A 26,103-nucleotide genomic window follows, 5' to 3' on the forward strand; every position below is an offset into this window, starting at 1 on the left:
AGCTATGCAGAGATGCCTTGACGAATGCCGCTTCCCCGATAGATGGAAAAGGCAGAAATTGGTGCTGTTGCCGAAGCTCGGGAAGCCGCTAGGCGACCCATCGGCGTACAGACCAATCTGTCTGATCGACACGACTGGCAAATTGCTTGAGAGGATCATCCTCAACAGGCTTACCCCGTACTCAGAAGGCATGGACGGCCTGTCAAGCAACCAGTTTGGCTTTCGGAAGGGTAAGTCCACGGTGGACGCTATCAACTCAGTGATAAAGACTGCCGAGATAGCGATCCAATGAAAAAGGCGAGGCATTCGATACTGTGCGTTAGTGACACTTGACGTGAGGAACGCATTCAACAGCGCAAGCTGGGATGCCATCGCGCTCTCGTTACACCGGCTTAGCCTACCGGTGGGTCTGTACTGGATCCTGGAAAGTTATTTCCAGAACCGCGTACTGCTATACGAGACCGATGCCGGTCAGAAAAGGGTTCCGATTACCGCAGGAGTCCCGCAGGGCTCGATCCTAGGCCCGGTGCTATGGAACCTTATGTTTGACGGGTACCGCAGAACACGCGATCAACACGGTGGAGAAATGGATGAGCGCGAGAGGCCTGGAGCTCGCTCAGCATAAGACGGAGGTAGTTATCGTCAACAACCGCAAGTCGGCACAACATGCAGTTGTCCATGTGGGAGAAGTCGTGATCACCTCACAGCGGAGCCTGAAGTCTCTCGGAGTCATTATAAACGACAAGCTGACCTTCGGCAGCCATGTCGACTATACTAGCAAGAGAGCATCGACTGCTGTTGCGGCATGATCGAGGATGATGTCCAACAGCTCAAAGGTGTGCGCCAGTAGACGTAGGCTCAGGTATGGCGACCCGTCATAGTCAAGAGCACTGAGGGTAACCAGTTACCTACAGAAACTGGAGAGCACCTACCGCGTGATGTGCCTCAGAGTGATTTCTGCTTACCGCACGGTATCACACGATACATCCTGCGTGATAGCGAGCATGATGCCAGTTGGGCTGGTCATCCGGGAAGATGAGGCGTGCTTCAAGCTACGTGGAAATAGGGGAGCCCGCGAGCGCACCAGGGTGGCTTCGGTCGCCAGATGGCAGCGTGAGTGGGATAACTCCTCGAAAGGTTGGTAGACCCACCAGCTGATACCTAACATATCGAGCTGAGTGGCAGGCCCCATGGGAAAGTTCACTTCCACCTGACACAATTCCTGTCAGGCCATGGCTGCTTCCGACAGTACCTCCTCTGCCCTGACTGCCCAGGTGTCGACGAAACTGCCGAACACATACTGTTCGTACGTTCTCGTTTCGACGTCGAAAGAAGAGCAATGCTTGACGTCTGCGGCTGGGACACAACCCCTGATACCCTTATTCAGCGGATGTGTCAATTGGTGGAGAAGAGGAACGCAGTCTTTACTGCAACCACCCAGATTGCCTGCAGGCTACAGGGAATCTGGTGCACCGAGCAACGACGGGCACGACTAACTAGTGATTGGTTAGTTGGAGCGAAAAAGGCCGAGCGCAGAAAAAGTGAGTGAATGGTCTGTTCATGCTGAGGCAGGTTTGGCACAGCGTAAAGGGAAAACCCAGCCACCCCAAAGCAAGGCAGAAGAGCGAGTGTATTGGTGTATAAGTGGACTGCCTCATGCCAAGATGGGAGGGTCGTAGCGTAGTATGTTGGGACTTGGCTATCGATGCCTCGTGGCGTGGCAGAGGAGTGAAGGGTGAGCATCCAAGTCAGCCTCACATGGTGTGTTAGAGGTGAGCAAAAAAGTCAGCCTCTCAAGGTATGAAAACGGTGAGCACCCAAGTAAGCCTCGCGTGGCGTGCTAGAGGTGAGCACAAAAGTAAGCCTCATGTGGAGTGTTAGAGAGTGAATCAAGGTGTGATAGAGAGAGCACCCAAGTAAGCCTCATACAGAATGTATGAACGCGTGAGTGAGAGTGAGTGAGTACATCAAGTACAGCCATCCTCCCAGAAGTAATACCGAGAGGTAGTCCCTGGGGGGAACAATGGCGGTGCCCAATGGAGTTTAGTCGGTATTACCTAGTCATGGTGTCACTATGAGAGCCCGACATTCCAGTACACCCCGTGTGATAGCTTTGCATCTACTAATAGCACGTGTACTGGGTTAGTGCGTAAATTGCATTCTTCATTGAAAAAAAAACACCTTTCTATATGAGAAAGGCAAAACCTGTTTTAAACCACTAGTGGTGTGGTTGTGCCTTTCTCTTTTATGCAAACTATGATTTATTTTCTATCTATTATCTATATTATTTATCTATTACATTCTTATTGTACTTAGTACGACTACCACGAAAGTCGACACACTATAAACAAAAAAGTATAATTTTTAATTAGCTTAATCAGCGTGAGTTTAATGTTATCTTCATGTGATTATTTTTTTAAATGCTGGGGGAATGGGTTTGAAAGTGGACGAAATGAGGAGTTAGTAGAGTAATACTACGTCCACACTACGAGTAAAAAAGTGTTTTTGATAACATTTTTCTTGTTTCTAATTATTATAACATGTTTTAACTCTGTAGTGTGAACGTAATATAAGAGTGGACGTTGCGTCAGAAATCCTATATCTTATTTTGATATGCGGGGTGGATGAAGGGAATGCAGGTGTGAGGGTGGTCCGGGGGGACGGAGAGGTGGGTCGATGAAGGGGACAGGTGTAAGGGTAAGGGGGAGGATTGCGATGCAAAACCCAAGTACATTTTTTTTTATTCATTTCGTTTATTTGATAGACACAAATGCGTTAGCTTGGCGGTGCCAAATGATTATGTTTTTACATTTTGGATATCTTAAAACTAAAATCTTAAAAGGAAAAAAAAGTTTACAGCTATCTTAAGACTATAAGAATAAGAAATAAGATTCAATATACAAGAGAGGGCCAAAAGATTTTTTTATGAAAAAATTTAAAACAAGAGATTCACTTTGATATACAAGAGGGGGAGTAATAGTATTTTACGAAATATTTTACGGTTATTGTTGCAATTTGCAACGAATAAAGTAACTGATTTCCGATTTCTTGAAACGACGTGTATTTCAGCTATATTTCAGCGCACTCAGCGACGATAACTGCGCGACGATTAAAAAATCCCTATTCAAAAGGGGAAGAATATGTGTTTTATGTTGTACATGATAATTTTTCAGTGTGTGTGATTGTCTTATTTTATACATAAATTTTCATGAAATATATCGACTTACGTTTAGTGTCTCTTCTGTGTTTGTTCTCCTTTACGTTTAGTTCGTAGATCGGTGGTGGGTAAGCTTTTTTCGAACGCTCGCTTGATCGTTTGATTTAGTTTGCTTGTTTCCGTAGATATTAAGATAGCAACTAAGTCAATTAAGGACTTGTACGAACTGCTCTATTTAAGTTTAGGGATGAATGCAGTACCGCATGTACTAACTGAACTGTGATTCTGAAGCCAAAAATTTCCGTATTATTTATAACTACTAGTAGCTGCCTTCTACTTACAATTTCAGGCAGAGCATCCAATTTAGGTTTTTAATTAGCGTTATACAATTGTAGATTAAGAATTTTAACTAGCTCATAAGTAATTTTAGGTTTAGGTTTAGAAATGTTAACTCACGATCTGTTTACTTCTTTTATCTCTTCTTCACCCTCACTGACGTTTTATCTACCTCTCCTCGTTCATACTTGCGCCAGCGGCGTCCTAAATAAAGGGGCGATGACGTGGAAAAGATGTTTAATATAGGTGTGCCCCATCGTTGTGTTTGGATGTATGGTGCGGCGCAATGAGCAGTTGCGACACTCCCCCCCAGTACTTCGAGATCACTGATTCGATGTACTTACGGTTGCACCAACGTCCAAAACTGCGAGCTTCACTGCTGGTCTCTCCAGGACTCCAGTAGTGGTCTGCACGAGAGCTCTACGAACCTGTCCGTCCTTGGACTGGATTGCACGAACCACTCGACCTTTCGGCCAGCAGTTTCTCGGTAAGGTTTCATCCACGATGACAACAATGTCTCCTTCAGCTACAGGTTTAACACGTTGAAACCATTTCGTCCTTCGGGTCAGGGATGGTAGATATTCAGCAACCCAACGTCGCCAGAATCTGTTAGCGTAAACCTGCGACATCTTCCAACTTTGTTTCAGTGCATAGCTACTGTCGTCGAAAGCGATCGGGGGCTTAGAACCGTCTGATGACCCGAGCAGAAAATGATTCGGGGTTAGCGCAGATGACAGTTCGTCGTCTTGCGGCAATTCTAGCAGCGGTCGAGAGTTAACGATTAATTCGACCTCACTTAGCATATTCCTCAGTATCTCATCGGTGGGTGTGCGTGTGAGTTGGGTGTGTTTGAGGGCCTTTTTGACGGTTTGAACAAGGCGTTCCCAAGCTCCACCGAAGTGCGGAGATGCGGGAGGATTGAACGACCACTTTGTTTCGGTGGTGACGAAATGTTTCATCATTTGGTCCTGATTTACTTGCTGCAGCGCTTCTTTAAGTTCTCGGCTAGCACCGATAAAGTTGGTTCCGCGGTCGCTGATTATTTCTACCGGAGTGCCTCTTCTGGCAATGAAGTTTCTGATAGCGAGAATGCACGAGTCAGTTGTAAGGCTGTGAGCCACCTCTAGATGTATTGCTCGTACGGTCAGGCAGGTGATTAACACACCCCACCGTTTTTCAGTCCTCCGGCCGACAACTACGGACATTGGCCCAAAGTAATCGATGCCGACATAAGAGAACGGACGACAGAAGGCCTTCAATCGCGTAGGCGGAAGAGCAGACATTTCTGGTGCAGCCGGCTTCGCTTGACGGTTCTTGCAGAGTTGACAGTGATTTCGTACCTGACGGTACACAGAACGGAGCTGAGGTACGTAGAATCTACGGCGCACTTCGTTGAGCACGGTTTGGTGATTCATGTGGCAATATTGCTGATGGATGCTCATGATGATGAGATCTGTTATTGGGTGACGTTTCGGCAGCAGTATCGGGCGCTTGGTACACTCCTCTGCAAATTCGCAAGCGTCTATACGACCTTTCATTCGCAGCAGTCCATCTTCATCCAGCGTGGGACTGAGACCGTATAGAGTGCTACTCTTTGATATCACTCGTTTCCACGGCACAGGGTTCGGTTTCTTCAGTCGCTCTATGTCTGCAGCAAACTCAGCATCTTGCGCTTGCTTCAGAATAAACAGCTCTGCCTCCTTAAGCTCCAGTTGAGTCAGTGGACCGGTGGCAATGGGCTTTCCTGCCAGTTTCCTGATGAGATTCGCTGGATATCTTTTAACAAACGCTACGACACGCATCAACTTATTCCACTTGGAGAAATCTTCCCACCGAAATAGAGAACGCTGTACAGAGTGATGGAGCACATGTAGACGCTTTTCTTCTTCAGTTTGTCCGATTGGCGACATTGTGACAGGCCACTGATTTCTCGACATCCACAAAAATTCCAGGCCGCGGAACCATCGACTTTCAGGTGACAAATCTGGAAGTTTCTGCCACTTTGTGGCGTCATCCGCTACGTTTAATTTTGACGGAATCCAGTTCCACTCGTTCGGTTCAGTCATCTCCAATAATTCACTGACTCGCACTGCTACGAACTGGCTGTATTTTCGGTGATCAGAGTTAATCCAGCAGAGAACATCACGTGAGTCCGACCAGAAGAATCTTTGGGTGGGTTTAAGCTTGTGTGTCTCCATGACATCGTTCGCCAAACGCGCTCCAATTATCGCTGCTTGAAGTTCCAATCTTGGAATTGACACGAACCGCAATGGGGCTACCCGTGCCTTCGCTCCGATAAGCGCACACTCCACTTCACCATTCTCCTCAAACCGCAGATACGCAACAGCAGCATACCCATTCTCCGACGCGTCTACGAACACATGAAGTTGTATCACGTTCTGCTCTCCTACGCCGGTCTTTATTCGATAGCACCTCGGTACCTTGACATTTTCTACCTGCGGGAGGACTCGCAACCAGGTTTTCCACTTCTCGTGCTGCTCGGACTTAATCTGATCGTCCCAATTAACGCCACTTCGCCAGATTTCCTGAAGTAGTATTTTGAGGAACATTAGGAAGTGTGCCAATAATCCCAGGGGGTCGTAGATCATCATCAGAGTACTCAAGACCTGCCTCTTGGTTGGTATTATACGAGCTTGGAGTAAGTCGGAGCTAATTCGCGGCGATACTTTGAATGTAAACGTATCCGTAGCAGTGCACCACCACATGCCGAGAACTTTCTCCGCCTCAGCCGCCCTCGGAAACTGTTTCTGGAATCGTTGCGCATTATGATTCTTCACATACTGCGCGCAGCTCGGTGAACAGCTAGCCCCGAATGTCATCACTTTCATTGCGTAGACGTCTGGACTACGATCTTGCTCACCATCACGCCACAGAAACCTCTGACATTGTTGGTCGTTCCTGTTCACCGAAATTTGGTGGAACATTTCCCGAATATCACCTGTAACGGCAACTCGATATTCTCGGAAACGGCGTAGGACAGAGGGAAGAGAACTAAGTTGATCCGGACCAGTTAGCAGGAAAGTGTTAAGAGATACTCCTGCAACCTTTGCAGCTGCGTCCCATACTATGCGAAGTTTCCCTGGTTTGTTAGGATTCACGACGGGGAATATGGGAAGATACCAGACTCGTGGAAATTCTTTCGACAGGTGACTTTTATTCAGTTTCTCAATATATCCGCTGCACTCGTAATCTCTGATTTTTTGCTTCAACACCTCAGCTAGTTCCGGTTCGCGCTGCATTCGCTTCTCCAAACATATCAGTCGTCGCATGGCCATCATTTTACTGTCCGGTAGTCGGACATCGTCATACCGCCACAGCAGTCCTGTTTCGTATTGTTTTTCCTTCACGTGTGTCAGAGAATCTAGCAGCTGCTTCGCTCGTGCATCGTCTTTCGACAAAGGTGGTTTGATAGGATTCATTACTCCAACGCTGTCTAATGAGAAGTATGCTTTCATCGCACCATGTAGTTCGGCATCGTTCCGCTCGCAACACGGGCACACATGAAAGCTGTGGTGTGCTGTAAAGTCCGTCTCTGATTGTGGTGCCATAGAGCAGGGGCCGAATACTGTCCAGCCCAAAAGCGTTCTGGTGGCGATTGGTTCGTTGAATCCTCCTTCTCTGCTATCTAGCGCGTGACCCAACCGGCAGTTGTCCATTCCTATCAGTATCTGCGGTCGAATATTGCGGTAGGAGTCAGCCGGCAAATTTTCCAAGTGTTGATAATGTTGCTCTAGTTCCTTCATCGCGAGAGTTTGACGAGGTAAAGCGAGACTCTGTACTGTGTGCACTTTAGAAATCCGGTATCTGCTCGAATCGTTTGTTCCAGAAATCTGCAATGGCAGCACCACGGAGTTCGTTTCCTGGCGCTGATGATCTGCCGTCCAACCAAGGCACAAGGGATGCGGTTTGCCTTCAATATTAAGTTCCTTCAGTAAGCTATGTTCCATCAGCGTTACTGATGAACCCTCATCTAAAAAGGCAAAGATGCGCACAGTCTTTCCTCGCCCATGAAGAAGCACTGGGATGTATCGAAAAAGAACCTTGCTAACTTTGTTGACGTGGGTGTTGCAAATTTCGTTAGGCGTCTCTGCACCAGCTCGAGGAATCGATATTTGTGTGCTCTCATTTCGCTGGTATCTGAAATCATCGTGTAGCAGTTTGTGATGCATGTACGAACAACCGTTTCTTCCACAAGCTTCTTTCACTGAACAGGCTCCGAAATGCTTAACCAGGCACTTCCTGCAGAGTTTGTTCTGCTTTAGTGCCGTCCATCGTGCCCCGACACCTAGTTCTTGGAACTTCTTACACGAGGCTACACTGCTGCATCCCCCTAGACAAATTACACACTGCTTGTTGTATGATTTCGGAGACTCTATTGAGCTCGATGCCTGACCAGAACTGGTTTCGAGATGAACGTGGACCTCTTCCTTTCGACTACGCTTCTCTGGTTTGCCGGTGTATATACTAATTGACGACGGAACCGTAACTACACATGCTGCTTCCACAAGCGTACCCAACCAGGTACTGAAGTCTGACAGTGTGATTCCTTGTAAAGATTGTCGGTGTTTCGCCCAATCGAGCCTAATGGTTGGTGGTAATCTTTCAACAAGCTCTTGGAGAAGTGCTACATTGCACAGATGCTCGTTCAATCCGCAAGCCACTATCGTTGCACACATGTTCTGGACTGCGACACCGAAATCAATCAGAGTTTCCAATTTCTCCGTCTTCGGTGCAGGCATCTCCCGAATCTTGCACACTAGCGAGTGTACGATAATCTCTGGACGACCGAATAGCGTACGTAGCGTATGAATAACACCTTCAAGCCCAGCTGGATATAGCAATCGGCTTCTTACCACCTCGAGAGCTTTATCTTTTAAAGATAGCTGAAGTCTGAGCAGATTTTCTTCGTCACTAAAACCGCACATCTTGGTGGTGCTTTCATAAGTGGCGATAAACAGAGGCCACTCCTCAGGATTGCCAGTGAAGATGGGCAGTTCCTTTGCCACTGCATGCCTCGCTGCAAGCTGACTTCTACTTAGTTCGTGAGACGGTGCTTCTGATGGAACGTCAGAATGATGATTCTGCTCGAATGGATCCGCATCGACGTTCAAACCACTGCTATTTCTCATATGTCTGCTGCTGTTCGTCGAACCTACGTTCCATATCTGCCATTTGCTTCCGAAATTCCAAGACTAACTTCTTTTGCTGCTCTTGGGTGCCTTCCGTCTGTTGATTTGTTCCTCCTGGCACTGGAACCGTTAAAAGGGTCGGAGTGACCTGAGCTGTCCGCCTTTTTTCGCACGATGAACAATTCCAGTCGACTTCCTCGATCCCTTCGTCAACGCCCACGCACCTAAAATGGAACCATCTACCGCAGTCGTCGCAGCATACCATCCAACTGTCGTCCGGATCATCGCACACACCACAACTCACACCCGGTTTCAGCACATTTTCTCGCCCCTTCTTGGACATTGTTGAAGCCTCCCCGATCGCGAACTAAACGGATTTTTTAAAATGTTGCAATTTGCAACGAATAAAGTAACTGATTTCCGATTTCTTGAAACGACGTGTATTTCAGCTATATTTCAGCGCACTCAGCGACGATAACTGCGCGACGATTAAAAAATCCCTATTCAAAAGGGGAAGAATATGTGTTTTATGTTGTACATGATAATTTTTCAGTGTGTGTGATTGTCTTATTTTATACATAAATTTTCATGAAATATATCGACTTACGTTTAGTGTCTCTTCTGTGTTTGTTCTCCTTTACGTTTAGTTCGTAGATCGGTGGTGGGTAAGCTTTTTTCGAACGCTCGCTTGATCGTTTGATTTAGTTTGCTTGTTTCCGTAGATATTAAGATAGCAACTAAGTCAATTAAGGACTTGTACGAACTGCTCTATTTAAGTTTAGGGATGAATGCAGTACCGCATGTACTAACTGAACTGTGATTCTGAAGCCAAAAATTTCCGTATTATTTATAACTACTAGTAGCTGCCTTCTACTTACAATTTCAGGCAGAGCATCCAATTTAGGTTTTTAATTAGCGTTATACAATTGTAGATTAAGAATTTTAACTAGCTCATAAGTAATTTTAGGTTTAGGTTTAGAAATGTTAACTCACGATCTGTTTACTTCTTTTATCTCTTCTTCACCCTCACTGACGTTTTATCTACCTCTCCTCGTTCATACTTGCGCCAGCGGCGTCCTAAATAAAGGGGCGATGACGTGGAAAAGATGTTTAATATAGGTGTGCCCCATCGTTGTGTTTGGATGTATGGTGCGGCGCAATGAGCAGTTGCGACAGTTATCTTAAAACTAACAATATAGTTTAGTACACAAAAGGGGAACAAATATTTATGAGAAACTTCACAGAAATCTTAAAACTAGGGATTCAATTCTATTTACAAGATGGAGGACAAGAGTTTCAGCAAAGAGTAAAAATTATAGCTATCTTAAAACTAGGAATACAGAATACTAATTTGAATTTTTTAACTAAAACTTATGCTTGGTCAAGATATTCAGAGGGTGGCTTATTCCCGTATCAGTGTAGCAGCAGTTGTATCAAGGACAGGGGAGAGACAGGGAAAGAAGAGCAAAACTTGCAACTTTCGCTCGAACGGGGGGGGAGGGGGATCAGCGAAACAAATTTGCGCCTCAGTCTAGTAAGTCGTCGAGTACCGGATTGGCGGATGGTATTCTTCGGACCCGCGGGGAATCCTTCAAAAGTCATCGAACCTCGAGTCGCTCTCGCTTCAGTTTCCTTCTATGCAGGCGTAGTGGTAAGGGCGACGGCGGTTACATAGTGGCACTCTGGAGCTGATCGGTTCCACAAGGCAGGAGGAAACTCTAAAAACGAGAAATAAAAGAGAGGGGCTAAGTTGGGATATTTATCGTTTTTATGAAGGTATAAATAAGGGACATATAGGGGAAATCACGAGTTGCCAGCATATCTTGGACTGGTACATTGGGTGGTCTACCCCGGGCCCGAAGGGATTCCTTTAACTGAGACCTGGCGTCACAATACCCGGCGCATACCCAGACAACGTGTTCGATGTCGTGATAGCCCTCGTCACAAGTGCACAGACTACTCTCCGCAAGCCCAATACGCCGCAAATGCGCATCCATGGTGTAGTGATTGGACATAAGTCGGGACATTACGCGAATAAAATCCCGACCCACATCCATCCCCCCGAACCAAGGCTTCGTTGATACCTTTGGGATAATCGAATGTAGCCATCGTCCAAGTTCCCCGTTGCTCCACGAGGTTTGCCAACTGTTGAGCGTCCTCTGACGACAAATACTAAAAAAATTCGTTGAAGCAGATTGGTCTTTCGTATATGTCACCATTTAATGCGCCCGCCTTTGCTAATGAGTCGGCCTTTTCATTGCCCGGGATAGAACAATGAGAGGGGACCCAAACAAAGGTAATCTGATAAGATTTTTCAGATAACGTACACAAGGACTTCTGTATCATCCCCAGAAAATACGGGAGTTGCTTTTTAGGCTTCACCGCACGAAGAGCCTCGATAGAGCTGAGGCTGTCCGAAACGATGAAGTAGTGATCTGTGGGCAGAGTGTCGATGATCCCAAGAGTGTACTGAATTGCAGCTAACTCTGCGACGTAAACTGAAGCGGGACCATTGAGCTTGAATGAAGCGGTGATAGTATTGTTGAAGATACCGAAGCCAGTGGACCCATCGAGATTTGATCCGTCAGTGTAAAACATTTTGTCGCAGTCGACTTCTCGGAATTTATTATAAAATATATTGGGGATCACCTGCGGGCGTATATGGTCCGGGATTCCACGAATCTCTTCCTTCATGGATGTGTCGAAGAATACAGTAGAATCAGAAGTATCTAGGAAACGGACACGGTTGGGATTGTACGAAGAAGGATTGATGCTCTGTGCCATGTAGTCGAAGTACAAGGACATAAAACGGGTTTGAGAATTAAGCTCGACGAGCCTCTAGAAATTTTGAATTACCAACGGGTTCAGAATGTCGCATCGGATGAGCAATCGATATGAGAGTTCCCAAAATCGATTTTTTAGCGGAAGAACGCCCGCCAGCACTTCGAGACTCATCGTATGGGTCGAGTGCATGCAACCCAAGGCAATGCGCAAGCAACGATACTGGATTCTCTCCAGTTTGATGAAATGTATGTTCGCAGCGGAGCGGAAACAGAAACACCCACATCCCCAGGTACCTTTAGAGTCGAACCAGACCCCGAGATATTTAAATGTGAAAACCTGGTTGATCGTTGCACCCATTAATAAAAGCTGGAGTTGCGCCGGCTCACGCTTCCTAGAAAAAACAACCAACTCAGTTTTCTCCGTGGAGAACTCAATACCCAGCTGAAGAGCCCAAGCAGACAAATTGTCCAAGGTATTTTGTAATGGTCCTTGCAAGTCGGCAGCTTTGGGCCCTGTAACAGAGACCACCCCGTCGTCTACAAGTTGCCTTAGCGTGCATGAATTGGCAAGACAATCGTCAATGTCATTCACGTAGAAATTGTAGAGCAGGGGACTTAGACATGAGCCCTGGGGAAGACCCATGTAGCTAAATCGCGATGTTGTTAAATCGCCATGCGAAAAGTGCATGTGCTTTTCAGACAACAGGTTTAGCAAAAAGTTATTTAAAATTGGCGAAAGACCATGCTGGTGCAGCTTCTCTGACAGAATGTTGATAGAAACTGAGTCAAAAGCCCCCTTAATATCCAAGAAGACTGATGCCATCTGCTCTTTGTTAGCATAGGCCATTTGGATTTCTGTAGAAAGCAACGCAAGGCAATCGTTCGTCCCTTTGCCTTTGCGGAAGCCAAATTGTGTATCTGACAGTAAGCCATTTGCTTCAACCCAATTGTCGAGGCGAAACAAGATCATTTTCTCGAACAACTTCCGAATACAGGACAGCATTGCAGTCGGCCGATACGAGTTGTGGTCGGAGGCTGGTTTTCCTGGTTTTTGGATGGCGATGACCTTCACTTGCCTCCATTCATAAGGGACAATGTTACCCTCAAGAAACTTGTTAAATAAATTCAACAAGCGCCTTTTTGCAGAGTCAGGCAGATTCTTCAGCAAGTTGAATTTGATTCTGTCTAACCCTGGGGCGTTATTGTTGCACGATAAGAGAGCAAGTGAGAACTCCACCATCGAAAACGGTGTTTCGTTCGCGGTATCGTGAGGAGACGCGGCGCGGCACGTTTTCTGTACCGGGACAGAGTCCGGACAGATCTTCTTGGCGAAAGCGAATATCCAACGGTTTGAATATTCCACGTTCTCGTTGGTACTATTACGGTTACGCATACGTCGAGCCGTACCCCAAAGAGTGCTCATCGCTGTTTCTCTCAAAACCCAACTACATATTATATCTTCCATTTGAGACTTGGTTTCAGAAAATCGGTTCAGTCATCACCGAAGAATCGATGTGACTTTAATTGTGGTATATGCCCGGAAACCAGGACTTCCAGAATTGTCGATAGCAAACAATATATTACAAGAATGTTTGATTGGAAATCAGTGATCTAGACCTGCGAATCTATGTAATTTGGTGACCATCCCAATAGAGTTTTAGCCTCTGACGTATGGGGTATTCCAGTGTGACCTTACTAATCAACCTGTAACTTCGGAACCAAAAGTCAGAATTTAATGAAATTCAATTGCCGTTAATAGGATTATTGTATCTTTCATTTGAAATTAAGTTTGTAAAAATCGATCAGGAATTTGCTGGGAAACAAATGTGATATTAGCTCAAGAACTTGGCAAGTTCCCCGGGTCATCAAGAACCGTTATTGGTGGCCAATGTGGCCAAAGCTACTTTGATTAGTCATCAATGATCTAGACCCGCAAATCCAAGTAGGGATGAACCCATTCAAATATGTATTACATTATTCGGACGTCATAGACTTTTTAGTTTATATGGGAATTTTTTGGATGACCGCACTCTTCAACTCATAACTCAGGAACCGGAAATCGGATCATCTAAAAATTCAATAGCATCTTATGGAATCGTTATACCGTTCATTGGAAAACTAAAATTATGAAAATCGGTTTCGCCATTTCTAAGAAAATTGAGTAACATTATTTGACACACACATACACTACACACAAACATTTTGCGATCTCGACGAACTGAATCGAAGTAGATTTTTGGAGTGATTACATAGCCTTTCTAGTATCGGTTTTATATATAAGAAAAATATGCGACGCTTCGGAAAATGTGTGGTGGGGCAAAGCCCTTCCTTGCCCCCTAGGTTGCTACGGCTTTGTAACTTCATCATCGAAAAATGTTTTTCGATCGCGCAATCGTGAGGGGACGCGGCGTGGTGGATCTTCTGTTCCGTGGCGGAATCCGGACAATCCTTCTTGGAGAAATCGAATCTGTCGTTAGTACTGTTTCGATTTCGCATACGCCGGGACGTACCCCAACGAGTACTCATCGATATTTCTCTCGTTAGTCCGTTAACCAACCGGCGCCAGTAACTCAGTAGAGAGATACCTACATCTCCAATGGTGATGAAAAAGAATGAAAAATGGTTGAGCGGCTGAACTGTATCCAATGAAACATACAGAAACTGAGCTTTCTGGAAACGTACAATTAGTTCTTGGTCAGAAAGACACTAAGATTGTTTGCCCGCTACAAATAATTAGTAAGAAATCTTAAAATACGCTAGAACCAAATAATTTTGGAACATCATTAACATTAAAAGAGGAACCCAACAAACAATTTAGCTGGATAATGTTTTGAACGGTTATTGTTCAGCTTAATCCCTTGTAAGGCTTGTTCAGCTTTCGTTGTTGTATGGGAATAACAGTTTCAAAGTTACAATGTTTTGCCCGAAGTGCTGAGAACAACTCAAAACTGAAATATTCGGGATTTCAGATTTTTTTAAAATTATGTAGGTGGGCATGACCTTAAGGTTAGAACCTCTATAATCGAAATAATAAAAAAATATGTAGGTTATGGTTATTGACATCCTTTTTGAGAGAAGCCTGTGCGGAGTTTAGAAATCGAACCCAGGTGAGGCGCGTACAAGGTAACAGACTTACCACCTATGCCCGTCTTTGACTTAATTATAATGGATTAACCAAAACAACATTAACTTATTAAAAAAGTTATAGAATTGCGTTTCAATCTGAATCCGACGCTAGCTTAGCGCCTAATTGACGCTAGATCCACAATCGGAAATACCCTTGTGTTTCAAGGCAAACAAGACGTTAAGCGTGATGTTTTGCAACAGAAAAAAGCTCTGATTAAGCTGATGTGACCAGTGAAATCGAACGAGTTTCGGCTCAGGTATCTAATGCAGTATGCACCAGTTCGTATAGCTAGAATTAAGAATAATTTTATGCTCTTGAAAAGTTTTTGATATTTCTTTCAAATAACACAAATATTGTTAATCATTATAATTTTCTTTATTTTCATATACAGTCTCTTCGTATGGATAAAATAACTAATCAGTTTTCCTAGTTTCCTAAGGATAATAAATGTAATACAATAGAAACAAGATTCTTTGAGGTGATGTTTAATATAATGCTTAAACAATAGCTATAGGTAATAGGAATATTTCCTAGAAACAAGACCGGTTTTTACAAAGCAAACCCCCGAAAATGTGTCTACCTAAATATAAAGTACTCACTTGACTTTCGCTTTCTTAGGTTGTCCTACAAATAATTAACAATTGCCTTCTCATCTGCCGCTTAAAAACTTGCTACACTATACGAAAATTTCCTAATCTCTGTACATCTTTCAGCCCTCGCTACAATTGCACACTAAACAGAATGGCAGACAGGGAGAGAGCAAAATGCACACATTCATCACCCATGCTGTTGGGTTGGAACGACCGAACAAACCAAACATGCACAACACAATGGCACCGATTCTCGGCTATGGCTTGCAAACAAGATTATTCCGTCCCCTGTTGCTGTTGTCAGACTGGTTGCTGGCAGGCTGGTGTTTATTCAGCCATCAGCAAGCCAGCCAGCCGCTGGGAGACTTCCATCTCCGCGGAGGGATTTAAATTCCTCCATTCCATACCTAGAGACACGTCCGGTCCCAAATGGCGTCCGTCGGTCCCCAGCTTCGACGCACTGCTGCTTTACGGTCGCTCGCATCCAGGTGTGAATGTGTGAGGAACTAATTTACACCCGTGTCTTTTTCTTCTTCTTCGGTTGTTTAATTTTTTTTCCTATGTTCTGGTACGAACGAGGAAAGTTCCAAAAACAAGATGCAGTCTGCAGTTCTCTCTGAGGAGGCTTCTCTCTCGCCGGCATATTGGTATGGCCGTGGTGGAGCGAGGGAAGCTTCCTAGGGTTTTGTTGGGAAGGGGGGTTGATTTACCGGTCATATCCTAGAATAGCAGATATGCTAAATCCTAGCTTCTTACCGGAGCAATCGACGGATTTCTCCAGTGATTTGACGGATGTTGGTGGCATGGGCAGTGGGTTGAAGTCCCGCCTTAAATGCTGCTGAAGGTGGTGGTGGTGGTGGTGCGCGGAGATATGTGGCTGCTGGAAGTACGGGAACATCAGATCCATCCAGCTGGCGGCCGCTGCTGTGGCAGCCATTCCAGGGTTCAACATTTGGTACGGATGCGGTCGGAGCATTTCTTCGTGCGGGTTACGGTGGAGATCTTCCACATTGACCGGTGAGCTGGTTCCGCTTGATGAGTCACTGACTGAAATGTCACTATCGTCCAGGGAGGCACTACTCGTTCGCTGGCGCTTCGGTTCCGGACCCGATTCTCCACCGGATTCTTCGGAATCGTCCACCGAGCGGGAGCTGGCATTCATGAGACCGGCCTTTCGCTTGCAGCGCGACTGACCCGTTTCCCGGAATCCTTTCGCGAACGGGTTGTTGTCGATCTTCAGCTTGGTGATACGATCGTTCTGTAAACACAAAGAGAAGAAAGGAGAACAATGAGTTTTATTTCGAAGTACGGCTTTGACGATGATGGAGGGAGCGAGCCGAAAAGGATCAGACAAGATGGTTATCGGTTGAATGTGTGCTTTTTTTTCGGCGGCGGTTAATATTTGGAATGCCTCGTACGACGTAAGACGTACGATGGAGAAGAGAGAAAAAAATTGATCCTCAAATAAAGTCGTTGAAGCGTGTATAGCTTGCTCAAGATCGACAGGTTTTGATTTTGGAATCAAAGCATTAATGCCGCCCCCTTGTGCCGATCGATGTGAGTAGCGGGGTCCTCCTAATGGATCGCACGTTGAGAAGAGAAATGATAGAAGGTTGATCCTGTGATTACGGTCGGTTGCCGGTTTGGGGTGGTGTTCTGGGGGAGTAAGATAGAGTGATACCAACCTGATAAGCTGTGACGGCAACGAACTCGGTCTCCGGGAAGGTGAAGGCTGACTGCGGGGACCACGGAATCTGTGAGGGATCCGAGCTTTTGATGATGTGAATGCGAGGCTGGTATTTGTGCATACTGGTCAGAACGATCTGGAAAGAAGGCGGAGAAAAATCCGGATTAGTGATGCGTGATTTTAGGGTAATGAATCTCTTTGGGGCCGCATTTTAATAAGCGCAAAGCTGATGGTGATACTTACATGGCCATTGCTATCCAGCGTGTTGTTGGTCAGTTTGACTTTGTTGAACACGACCGGTTGGGAAGTCCAGTGAGAACCGAGTGCGGGGCTGTCCGGGTGCAGGTACATACGCTGGGGACTCTGCGGTTCGGCACCACCCGCTGGAACCCATTGGGAGCCGCTGAACTTGAAGCGGCAATCGCTGATCGGGAACATTTCAATCAGAACGCAGTAGTTTTCTTCCGCTTCAAGACCGTTGATCGAGAGGCGCATCGAGGGAAACATACGTCTGGAAGGAGGGAAGAAGAGAAAGAAAACTGGTTAATTACTGACGGAGAAGCATTGGTGTGTGAAGCTGTGAAAATGCAAGTCTCCGTTGACGCTTTCCGGCCTTGGGAGACGGGTAACTGTCGCCCGGAAGGTCGACGGAATATATTAATAGATATCTTCTGCGTGGTTTCCACGCTCGTTTACAGCAGATCTTCGCTTTCCCGGTTGTTTTGTTTAATTAAATTTTATTTGATATCAAATTATTCCGTCTTCTATGGCGACTCATTCCTGCTAGCAAGATACCGGAGGACGCTTTATTACAGCAGAGGAAGCTGGAGGTCGTAGCGAGCATCAAGCTATATAAGGTTTTATGATTTGTGAGGTCGTAAAAATTTAAATATCACCGCAGAAGGTATTCTAGTATTCTGGTCTTCAGAGACAGAGAGAGGCCTTGGGAAGACCGTTTGTATAATTACGGGATCCGCTAATGCTGATGAGTCTCGAGGGATTTGGCTGATCCAACAGAGACGAACCTCAACCTCGAAAACTGATTGATAAATCAGATCGTGTAAATTGGTTCCCCCTCGGGGATTTGAATCAGTGTACGAACCGAGAATAGCTATTGGCGCCAACAAACGGCCGAACACGCACAGACCGCTCGCTGTGCGGCAGACAATAAACACTTCGTTTCGGGTGTTACTGTTGTTGCTCTTGCGGGTGTGGGCTTTGGTCTGGGATCGACCGTCCCGCCGGAACAAGCCGTCCCGCTGCGATAATAACTTCTCGCTTCTTTTTCGGGGCACCGGGAACTTGTCGTGACCAAACTCGGGCGCACTCTGGGAAACAAGTGTTTTCGACCGATAATGGGCATAGACGCGATGGAGAAATTCGTGGAAGTTTGGCCCGAAACTATACACGCATCTATCATAACTGAGATCACAGCCACTGTCTAATATTTTCAAATCAAAAGTCAACTGACTTTCTTCACTTTAACCTACAGTGTGATCCGAAAGCAAAATAAACACTTGTTCGCCCCGTGTGTCCACTTGAGACCGGCCTGCTTGGTGCTGGACACTAAGCATTTGCCAGACAGGGTCCTGAATCACGACTTCCCAGCAGACGAGGCAAAACAGACAGAACAAAAATCATAAATTTCATTCGAGTAGTGCGGAAATTTCGGACTACGAGTTTTTACGAGGCCCATAGTCGTACCAGAAACCATTCTCGCTCACACTGAACCGGGAGGAGTGGAAGAACGACAACCGTAAACATAATTGGCGCCAAACCGAAAACTTCGAGTCTACGGAGAAGACTCGGGTAGAAGCAATTTATGATTGTGCTAAAACAAAAAGGCACCCAATAAAAAAAAGCTGTGAGGGAAATTATGATTTCTCCGATAGCCGGGGACGGTGGTGCTGGAGGTGGCAAAGGCGCAACAGCACCACGAGAAGGGTGGCGACCGGCGTCTCTTCCTCTTGAGCGACGAGCTCTAGACCGTCGTTTGAAGTGGTCGCTTCCCTGCGGGTTCCGGGACTGTGATCGGCAATTGCCTGAGCAAACACAGAAAGGAAAAGCCGGACCCCGGGTCTGGAACTGACTCCGGCTCTCTCTCTTTCTCTCTCTCTCTCTCTGCCTGCCTGCCTGCCGACGGTCGTAAACATTGGCGCCAAGGTCGGGTCAAGTGTTAAAAGTTGTGAAATCGGACTTGCTCACTGGTGTTGTTGGGATTCCAGATAAGGCAAAAGGAGCGAAGGTCTGGGTTATATGGATTTGCAGGGAAATGTACTGCAGAATGCCGTTCTGCTGAGTTACAGGAAGATAACGCGATTCTTTGATGGAAGATGATTGCGATCATATAAAGGAATAGATGTGAAGTGTGAAATTTGTAGGTGTCAAAGAGCTGTCAGTGTATGCAAATTACAGCCCTTATAAAAATCAACATGCATAATTTAAACTTTTCTCGAGCTTTCGAAGCATAAAATCAGGGGGCGCTGTTCGGCAAATGTTCTGTATTAATATCGTTTCCGATTGAGAACCTAGAAACTAACTCAGATTAGTTGCTTCAAACAAACGTTTTTAATGGAACTTAGTTGGGTTTTCGGAAAACAGCGATGGTGTGGGCGAACCCGCAATATATTTCAGGTTAGATCACAACCCGGATTTCAGTTCAGTGGCGCATAACCTAGATTCGAAACTGGCTTCAAACTAACGGTTTGACAGCAGTTCGGTCCGAAACTGGGTTATTTTCTGTCTCAAGCGAAAACGACATGAAAAATGCTGAGATTTTGGGTACGCGTAGAATATATATATAAACGTCAAAAGATTTTAAGTGAAAATGAGAGCCTCTCATTGTTTACTTTCTCTTCCGTTAATAGTTCGACCGTTTCTATCTTTGCTCATCATCTCTTTGCGTGATATACAAGTCGAAATAAAAGTCTTTCGATATATACCTACTGAAACAAAATTAAAAAGTTTAATAGACGCCATAACAATAGGAAAAATAATGTAAGCAAAGAGCAGCTGTCATTTTTTTGGGACTTTTGACATGCTTACACGCTTAATCTCAGCTACTCGTTGCAACAAAGACCCTTTTACTCAAAAATGAGTAAAACTTGATAGATAGCTCAATAATATTGATTGAATATGATATCTGATCAAAGCAGGGTCACACACAATATGCAATCAGTTCTTGACTTTTTCCTACAAGCTTGTATGCAACATAACTTTCGTATCGAGATGCGCAATGTTTCTTCGATCGACATTGGTACAACCAAATACAAATATGTTAATACGGAATTGAGTTCTATGCAAATGATTTCACTCACACTACTTGGGGGTTAGTTTTCCTCCATATGTAAAACTGTCAGTCAATTGAAATACTCTATACTCTGACGATTTTTCAAGGACACCTTTTACACTACCCTGGTACATTGAAAGGTGCAGTGTCAAAGTGACAGCAGACTTCGAGCAAATATTGCTAAAACTGGTTACACTGATACAATCTGATATTTCGCTAATGTTTTGATTTGAATTTTGATTGTTGCTTTCAAACAGACTGGCCGTCGGAGTGGGGTCTCAGTACACGGAAGGTGCTCCAGAACAAACAGGAGAAAAAACTAGTTGCTCCTTTTTACTCTGGTTTGCTATCAGAAGAAGAAAAAAGAGAAGAGAGCACAGGAACGTTTTTCTTCCTGTTTGCTCCGGAGTACTTTCAATTTCTCGTGGTATTGGAACAAAGCTAATTCCACTCCTTGCTGGTCCTGGTTTAAGTTACACTTAAATTACTCTGGAACAAAGAGGAGTAAAAAATATTACTCCTTTTTACTCCGGTTTATTGAGATTTCTGACAGCTCATTTACAACCACAGATGCAAAGTCAAACAAAAGGAGTTTGGTTTGTTTTCCTCACGGAATACCTAACCTCAACTAGTTTTTGCAGTGCAATTTTTTTTGTTTTCCTCACGAAACAATTCTGCACCGATTCTTTTTCAACGGGAATAGAACGGTCAATTACCAGAAGAAGAAAAAGAGGAGAAGAAAATACAGGAACGACAGGAACGTTCATTTCAAAAACACACATGACGGTCTCTCGCGTTTTATGAAAACATTTTTCTGCAAAATGCAAAAGATGCGTCATAAATAAAAATGAAAACAAACCGATTGCTTTGATTACAAGTGCTACCAGTTCCAATTATTTTTAACAATTGTGAATTGTCAAGAGGAAACAGATGAATTGAATAGTAAAAAATGGCTGTTTGGTGAGTCAAAAACGGAAGGCCAATTCGAATAGGATCTTGGTGTATTTAATTTGTATTTGATACTACATCATTCCCACGTGTCCCATTTACTTTTACTTAATTTTGACAAGGATCGATTTTTGTCAGAAACGTGTTGATACGTCGTTCGGCAACCACAGTAATCCCCTATTGAGGCTGTGAATTATCTGGTGAAATTTTTAACTTTTGGTTAAAATCTGACACTTCAAAATTATTTGCAAGATAACCCAGCATGGTTAAATTTGACAGCTCGATAGCTAAAATTTTTGCCCATGATGCAGAATGAAAAGGTGGAAACGTTTTCTGTACTTAACTGAGGTTGTCAATATAAAATGAAGGAAGAAAGGTGGAAACTACAGAGACTTTATACATAGACTAGCGAAGTGTTAAAAAAAATGCAGCCAAACGGACTGTCAAAAACTGCAACCAAACGAGAAAGAGGGCATTGTGAGGGGAGGCAAAGAGGAAAGCTTATGAAATCTTCCGTGATACCAGTAAATATTCAAGGTTGCTAGTTTTACTGTTTTTGTCTCCGCAAGTCTGTGTATAAAGTGTCTGTAGTTGAAACTAACGACGCTGAATCCCTCTATCCCTCTATCGCGTCTATCGTTTGTTTACCATTTATCTGTCAGTGTCATTCCATGTCATTCTTGTAAATTAGACGAGTCGGAAACTACTCCATCTATCTTCACATTGTGGGATGGAACATAAATACGGATATAACTTTGTCATGAAGTTTCTATCATATTGCTAATCTCGATCACGGCCAAGTAGTCAATTATGCAGAAGTTAACACTCTACAAATGCAACATATCAAATATAGCATTCTGATTATTTTAAAAACCATGAACCAAGTAATTGTTTTGCAGAACAACAAGCATGACTCCGCAGAATGCGGCAACGATACAGCATCTCCGTATACAAAACGAAAGACACTATAGAAGTTGAATTTGACATTTTCAATTGCTTGTAATATTACGCCGTTGTTAATTAATTGAACATTACTTATCCTAGTCTGAACGACAGTAACGGTTGAAACTCCCTTGCATAACCAAAGTCATTGCCTTAAATCAAGCACTTACCGTCCACTCTTGGTGATAATCATCTCGGTTCCAATGCGATGGAACTGACTCCACAGCTCCCGATTCTGTAGCTTCACGTCGACCTCCGACGGAAGTGGAAAGCGCGGTGGCAACATCAGAGGCCGCGGTGCCGGGACTGGTAGCATCGTCGGGTAAGGATCTGTAAAGTCAAACAGAGCAAAAGATGGAGATGTAGTGTTGGAAAATTAGTTGCTTACTTGTGGCTTGTGGATCAAGATCGAATCTGGTCTCGGGAAGTGCGGGGTAATTAACACATTCGGAATCCTACTAGCCGCACAGAACAAAACCCACGAGTGCAAGTTGGTAATTAAGTTAATTTAACACGGCGTGAAAATTGGGAAATTTCATCGTCATTTCACAGTTTGATGTGCTGTTTACCGAAACAATCGAGCGGCAGCCGGGGCGAAGGCTGTGAAGCTAAAATCAATTTACTTTTCGTCAGTTCGTCTTCCTTCGGAGCGCATGAATCAAGGTGAAGGAAACTTTTAATGATCGTGTTATTATGAACTTTGCTTTACGATTTGCTTCGCTCGTTGGAAAATCATTCCGGTCCGGTAAAATGGGTGTACCCTCACAAGATTACATTGCACAGAATCCGTCGGTTCCAGCAACAACCATTTACCCAACCGTATTCCGGGTGGTCCCGATTTTGGCGAAGCACGCTTCGGCCAACCAGCAAATACCAAATCACCACTCGTGATAGCGAACTGAAACTAAACACGCAAAACCCAACCCCCTCCAGGAAATGAGATTTATGATTATCGCATAATCATCATTCTCCTCATCGTAGTCGTTGAACTCTGGAAACCCTTCAACATCACCCCAACAGTCATCACCGGATTGGACTGAACGGAAGCACTCTTTCTCTCTCTCTCGACGAGGTGGCCCAACCTCCCACGAAACAAAACAGATACTCGTTAATGCCGCGTTCCCCATCTTCCCCATCGCTACCACGAATAACGGATTCCCAACTGCTCTACTGCTCACCCTTCCAATACGGATCACTAAACCTTCATTGATCGGCTCATTGGATTACTCAACCAACCATGATCTAAGCGGCTAATTACAGTGTTTAACGACGACTTTAGAGCTTCGATTTGTGTGCACTCTATAGTGGTTCTAGATTTCCACGAAAAGAAGGCTAATTACAGGTTCCATGAGCCATAGAAACTCCTTTAGGGCTTACATTATTGCTACCACCGACTGCAACCCTAGCTAGCTCGGACTAGGCAAAGCGAAAGATAACTAGTTGCGAACGAGTTTCCTATTAAAACATTATCCAAGCATGCCAACTATGCGGTTCAGTCGCCGGTCAAGAGTTCCGTCGGCAAATATGGATTTTCCGTCTTAGGGAAGACGTCGATGGAGGAATTTTAATTGGCAGCTGCTAACAGCAACCCTTATCCGGAATCGAACCCTCAGGGAAAACGAGGCGAAGGTGACGAAGATTGATGGCTCCGACACCTGTTCCCCGGCGGAATTGACATGTTAACCTTCATCAAAAAGTCCAAAAGAGAAGAACTCTTACCTGGTAAACGCTGCAACATTTGCTGCCGGTAGATCTCCGTCTGGAGAGCTAGGTGATGGTGCATTCTTAAATCCATTAGTTCTGTCATGGCTGCGATTTCAAATTTCGATTTTTTCTTATATTTTGGTCACTTGCACAAACTCGCTATAAAACCGGAGCTTTTCCGACAATCTGGCTCCGAAACACTTCACCGTCCTCTTTCTTCTTCAGACCGGGCACTAATAAGGCTTCAGTTCGTTTGAAGGCACACACGTCACGCAACGTTTCTGCTTTATACTGCAGCAAAGTTCTGAAATAACTTCTAAACTCGTTCGAACACTTTATATTTCGCTTGTCGTTCCCTTTTACCGTAACTATACCATTAACTTTCTGTCAACACTTTACTTAAACTTTCTCGACTAACACAGTCAGTCCGTTCACGTCTAACCACCTCCAAGTTCGCTCGACAACTGGTTTCAGCTAAAACAAACATGCGAGTACTAACTTCTTCGGCTACTCGTCTTCTTTCGTTGTTTCTTTTGTGCCATCACTTCGCGCACCGCACACGCACACAACTTCACCACACTCGAACCAGTTTTCCTTCAGCTATCTTTTCAGTCCTCTTCTCAACCGTCCTCCCTGAGGCTCGCTACCGACCCGAAGGCGAGAAAATACGCCTTGTAATCCAATACCGAAGCCGTGAAGAGAGCCAGTTCACATTTCTTCATTTTCTTTTCCATCACCCTTCGATCCGGCGAACCGGTACTGGTTCGACTGGTTTCGCTACCACTACAGGGCCCATTCATTAGCTCCACCCCCTTAGCACTACCACTACTAGGGAAGGTGACATGTCGTCAGCGAGTCGAAAACTGTTGTGCATGTGTGGTGACAAACGCTTTCCCTGTGTGCGTTAGTTTTTTATTTCATTTTTATTCGTGTTCAATTCGATTTCGTTTGATTAAATGGCGTGAAATGTAAATTTTCGAAATCTGATGTGGCTCGCCATCACATCACTGCTTCCCTGGTGTTAGCAAATAAAGCTGTTTGATTGGGGTTTATGGGAACAGTTTGAAAGCTATCACAATCAATAAAAAAATGTTCAAGACTCGGTAAACATTTGCCGAGATTTGATAAGTCGAGCACTCGGTAATACTTTCGGCAAACTTTGGATATACCGTGAATATTTAGCCAGAAAAAATATTGATAATTGGTTCAGCCATATGAGTTTGGGCCTCTCCGATGCAACTGACAATAGAGATACGCAATGTTCATTTTTACTTGTACACTCAAGTTTTTTTATGCGGTTTTTTTTGCGCGGTATTTTTTTACGCGGTTTTTTTTCACGCGGATTTTGAAATTCACGCGGTTTTTGAAATTTACGCGGTATCCATTAACGAGGTTCCCTTTATCGCGGATACTTAAATTTAAGTGGTCTTCATTTACGCGGATTTTGAAATTTACGAGGTTTTCATTTAAGCGGTTTTCATTTACGCGGCCTGTACCCCCGCGTAAAAAAACCTGAGTGTATGTATAAGTGATGGAATTTGCGTTTAGACTTAGTCTCATCAGAATTCGCAGTAGCTTAGTCCTGTCACTAAGTTGGTGTCGGATTCTGATGAAACGTTGAAGTTGAAACGAAAATTCCATAACTAATTTTGTTATAGGATTTGTGCATGAGTGATTTGAGACACTTTACCGCATATGTTGTTTTCGCCCAACTTTTTCACCTTAGTGATCATCATATTTTTCGTCATAAGATGGTAAAGCAAATTAGCCCCATCATTGGCGTAACCGCTAGATTTTTTCCTTGATTTTTTTCCAACACATAGTATGAACTAAATAGCGCATATGCATTTCTATAAAATGAGAGCATTGTTGGCAACTTCCATAGCGGAATTCCTGCGAAACAAACACCGACCAAACTGTTGCTCCCAGCAACACTTGTTTCAATCTTCTGTAACTCTGTTGAATCACACTATTTTTGTATTTGACACATTGTTGCATTTATTCATATATATTTTCAGTGCTGTTCGCACTGAGTGTCTAGCATCAGCACTAGAAAGGCAACTCCAGGCAACCCAGAAACACGTGGACACGTGGATCAACGACTATTTCACCTCAGAAAACCATTCAAGAGTTTATAGGTTTCTTTAATGTTATTATGATGAATGATTGGTAAAACGTGACTTGTAAATATATTAATTTAAAAAGTTTGGTTTTGACATTGAAAATGCCTTTCTTCACTATCTGGGGCAGGGAGTCATTCTAAAATCTAAATTCAAACGATCTCCTGTCTTTGCGTCACTATTTTGAACGATAATACCTTTATTATTTATGAACGGATTTCCGTCTGTTTACTACCAAACAATTCGGAATTAACTGAAATTATGTTTAAT

At 44.4% G+C, this 26,103-nt stretch overlaps 2 protein-coding genes across 2 annotated transcripts in view; both read right to left on the minus strand.

Annotated features, from left to right (window-relative positions):
• Positions 1–8,643, minus strand: part of LOC131688130 (uncharacterized) — a 69,239-nt gene extending 60,596 nt beyond the window's left edge. The window contains exon 1 of the mRNA XM_058972283.1: positions 3,838–8,643. Within this exon, the coding sequence (XP_058828266.1) occupies positions 3,838–8,643 (4,806 nt within the window). The remainder of the gene's footprint in view (positions 1–3,837) is intronic.
• A 6,263-nt stretch (positions 8,644–14,906) lies between these two features.
• On the minus strand, positions 14,907–24,185 carry LOC131692002 (T-box-containing protein TBX6L-like). Its single transcript, XM_058978826.1, has 5 exons — positions 23,729–24,185; positions 22,180–22,339; positions 17,074–17,341; positions 16,829–16,966; positions 14,907–16,401 (listed from the first exon to the last, which is right to left on the minus strand). The coding sequence occupies exons 1-5, from the start codon at positions 23,814–23,816 to the stop codon at positions 15,850–15,852; spliced, it is 1,206 nt and encodes a 401-aa protein (XP_058834809.1). The 5' UTR covers positions 23,817–24,185; the 3' UTR covers positions 14,907–15,849.
• Between the last annotated feature and the right edge of the window lie 1,918 nt (positions 24,186–26,103).

This window comes from Topomyia yanbarensis, chromosome 3 (assembly GCF_030247195.1).
Source record: "Topomyia yanbarensis strain Yona2022 chromosome 3, ASM3024719v1, whole genome shotgun sequence".
In the NCBI taxonomy this organism is placed as follows: domain Eukaryota; kingdom Metazoa; phylum Arthropoda; class Insecta; order Diptera; family Culicidae; genus Topomyia; species Topomyia yanbarensis.

Coding starts and splice junctions, on each gene's coding strand:
- LOC131692002 (XM_058978826.1), bottom strand. CDS start 23,816: ATGACAGAACTAATGGATTTAAGAATGCACCATCACCTAGCTCTCCAG. Junction 22,340..23,728: donor AATGTTGCAGCGTTTACCAG/GTAAGAGTTCTT, acceptor TTGACTTTACAG/ATCCTTACCCGACGATGCTA. Junction 16,967..17,073: donor CGCTGGATAGCAATGGCCAT/GTAAGTATCACC, acceptor CCTTCTTTCCAG/ATCGTTCTGACCAGTATGCA.